We start from the raw sequence: 3,442 nt of genomic DNA, 5'->3' as shown, positions 1-3,442 counted from the left end.
AAAGGGGGGAAAAGGGTGGTTAAAAAAGGGAAAAAATGTGAAAAAAGTAAAAAAATGTGAAAGAAAGGTGAAAAAGAGGAAAAAGAGGGGGAAAAGGGGGGAAGGGGGAAAAGGGTAAAAAGGGGGGAAAAGAGAAAAAAGGGGAAAAAGGGGAAAAAGGGGGGAAAAGAGGGGAAAGGGGGAAAAAGGGAAAACAGGAGAAAAGAGGAGAAAAAAGGGGTAAAGAAGATGGGGGGAAAAGGGCAAAAGGGGGGAAAATGGGGGAAAGTGAAGGAAGGGAAAATGGGGTTAAAAGAGGGGAAATGGAAGAAAAAATTATAAAGGGGGGAAGGAAAAAGGGGGAAAAGTGGGAAAGAAGGGAAAAAGGGGGAGAAAGGGAAAGATGGGGAACAGGGGAAGGAGGAAAAGGGGTAAAAGAGGGAAAAAGGCAAAAATAGGGGAAAAAAGGGGAAATGGGGAAAAAGAGAAAATGCAAGAAAAAAGGCGGAATGAGGGGAAAAGGGAAAAAGGTGGAAAAGTGGAGGAAAAGGGAGAAAAGGGGGAGAAAGGAAAGAACTGAAAAGGGGCAACGTTTGGAAAAAGGTCAAAAATGGGGAAAAAGGCACAAAAAGAGATTAGATTTCTCCCCAATTAAGGCAAACCCACCCACTAAAACAAGTGGTTTTTTTAGTCCGACATGGCGCCACGTCCACGCACATCCCAATTCCCCCTAAATCGCCCCCAAACCGCCTGCCCCTCCCCAGCCCCCAAAACCGCTCGTTTTGGGGTATTTCTCTCATCCCCCTCCTCAGCCGATCTTAATTCCACCCGAAATCACATATTTCACAAATTAACGCACAAAAATGTGCATGTCAAACCCAATATTGCTATTTCTAATGGAAACGCAGCAAATAAGGAAAAAATTGTGTTCCCCTGCAACTTGGTTTTTTTCCCCGCTCTTAAAGGGCCAGCACCCTGCAGGGTCAGGCAAGCGGCAGCAGCAGATTTCTGGGTTAATTATGGCAAGAATTGGTTAATGATTAGGGAAATACAGCGCCTTTAAGGCCCCAGCCCATCCCCCGCCCGTGCACACAGGGCTCATTCAAAAGGGAGGGAAAAAAAAAAAAGCCCTGTTTTGCCCAAACTGACCCAAAAAGACACAATGAGCAGCACAAAGCGGCACTGCGAGCCGGCTGCCGGCGACAGCGCGGCGCTCCCGGCACCTGGACAAAATGCGTTTTTCTCTGAAAAACCATCAGTTTGGCCAATTACGAAAAGCAATTCAGCCTCAGTGGATTTTGGTGGGAAAAAAAAACACGCCCAAACAAAACAGGTTTGGGGGCCTTTGGGTTGAAAACAACCACTTTGCATGGTGAAAAATGAGTATTAGGAATTGCAGCCTGGGGAGTAATCCCCATTAAACACAGAAAAAGCCATTAGAAGGGCGTTAATGTATAAACATCGCTGAAAAAACCACACAAATTTGGCAAAAAAAGGGCATTTTGCAACAAAAAGGAGGTTTTTAATGAAAATTTAGATTTTAATGCAAATGCCACTATATTGTGGCAGGGCTGGGGGGATTTTGCCCCAAACTGGCTGCCCCCTGGCTTGGTGCAGAGCTTGCACGCTGCAAGCAGGAGGCTAAGGTCTACTCACACCTTACTCAAGGTTTACACTCACCCACCCCGGGGCTCTCCTTACATAGACTGAGCCTGCTGTGACTCCCTGCAATGCGACACGGGGCACCCTGCTGTGCCTCCTGATAGGATGCTACACAGCTGCTCCAAGGATGCTACACAGCTACTCCAAGGATCCTACACAGCTACTCCAAGGCGCTGCGTGATCACACCACAGCGCAGGGGGCTGATTTGCACGTGGTGGAGATCTTGCAAGCATGCAGGGAGGTGCAGTAGGCTCCAGAGGGGCTTTACTTATAAGATACTACACTGCTATTCTGATGTGCTACACAACCACTCTGCAATGGGGTAGGCCGGTCTGCACGCCGTGGGACGGGGTGTATCTCATGACCATGCAAGGAAGCATGCGGGCCCAAGGGTGACCTACTCATAGGATCCTACACAGCTACTCCAAGGATCCTACACAGCTACTCCTAGATAGGACACTACACAGCTACTCCACACTGCTGCATGACTACGTCGTGATGCAGGGGGCTGAGCTGCATGTGGGGTGTACCTTGCTAGCGTGCAAGGCGGCATGCAGACCCCGAGGGAGTCCTTACTCATAGGATACTACAGCGCTATTCCTGACATGTTGTATGATCGTGCCACAATGCAGGGAGCTGGTCAGGGAAGTCTTGCAAGGGTGCAAGGAGGTGCACAGGCCGTGAGGGGGCTTACTAACAGGTTACTACACCACTACTTTGCTGTGTTGCATGACCACGCTGCAATGTAGGGAGACAGTTTGCATTGCTGGGGGGGGGGGGGGGCCTTACTCACTCCTCATCCTGGAGGCGCTCCTCCTCCTCCTGCGCCTGGAGATGCCCCCGCACGGGGGCCAGACCCTCGGTGGCAGCATCGTAGTTGCGGAAGCAGACAGTGAGCTTCTCATCGAATTCCTGCACCAGGTCCTCCATCGACTTGAAGCTCATCATCTCAGCCGAGAAGCTCTCCAGCTCGGCCAGCGCCGGGTCCGCAGTGCGTTGCGGGGTTCCCCCATCGTCCCCAGGCCCCTCCTCGAACTCCTCCTCCAGGCTTACCAGGGGCGCCTCCATCCTCCTCAATGCCGACGCGCCGCCTTAGCTGCGGGGAGAGGGTGCCCGTGAGGCACCAGGCTACTCACAGGTTACAACACAGGGTTCCCCGTTCCCTTTGCTGCCGCCGTGCTGGCTGAAACCCTACTGCCAGGGCTATTATGCCACCAACAGTATCTCTGTAGTATCCTAGTAGTATCCCAACAGCATCTTAGTACTGTCTTCATAGAAACATGATGATATCCTGACACTGTACTAGTAGTATTTTACTAGTAGCAACAAAGTGTTGATAGTGGCCCAAAAGTATCTTAGTGCTACCCTGATAGCATATAAAAAGTATCATAACACTACCTTTTTTACTGAACTGGTAGTATCTTAGTAGTATCCTTATACTATATCAATATCTTAGTAGTGGCCTGAAAGTATCATACTAGTATCAGCAATGTGCAGACAGTATCCCAAAAGTTTGAGTGTTGCCCTGACAGCATCCCAGAAGTATCTTACCACCACCTTTTCTAGTGCCCTTGTAGTATCTCAGAAGTATCCTTACTGATATCCTACTAGCATCCTAACAGCATCCTACTAAGAAATGAGTACTGTCCTGATAGCACCTTAGCAGCGCTGTGATAATATCCTGATATTATCATAGTAGTACCCTGATACTGTCTTAGTAGTATCCTAGTAATGGCCCTGTAGTATCTTGGTAGTGCCTCAATAGTATTGTGAAAGTATCTCAGCAGTATCTTTTGGAGT

The 3,442-nt window shown here is 49.1% G+C and overlaps 1 protein-coding gene across 1 annotated transcript in view; it reads right to left on the bottom strand.

The window, feature by feature from the left end:
• FEZ1 (fasciculation and elongation protein zeta 1 (zygin I)) overlaps nt 1–2,710 on the bottom strand; it is a 13,025-nt gene extending 10,315 nt beyond the window's left edge. The window contains exon 1 of the mRNA XM_009329898.1: nt 2,436–2,710. Coding sequence (XP_009328173.1) covers nt 2,436–2,710 — 275 coding nt within the window. The remainder of the gene's footprint in view (nt 1–2,435) is intronic.
• Between the last annotated feature and the right edge of the window lie 732 nt (nt 2,711–3,442).

Source organism: Pygoscelis adeliae, unplaced genomic scaffold (assembly GCF_000699105.1).
Source record: "Pygoscelis adeliae isolate BGI_AS28 unplaced genomic scaffold, ASM69910v1 Scaffold408, whole genome shotgun sequence".
In the NCBI taxonomy this organism is placed as follows: Eukaryota; Metazoa; Chordata; class Aves; order Sphenisciformes; family Spheniscidae; genus Pygoscelis; species Pygoscelis adeliae.
Note: the sequence above shows the minus strand (reverse complement) of the source record. Positions and strands in the feature narration are given on the sequence as shown.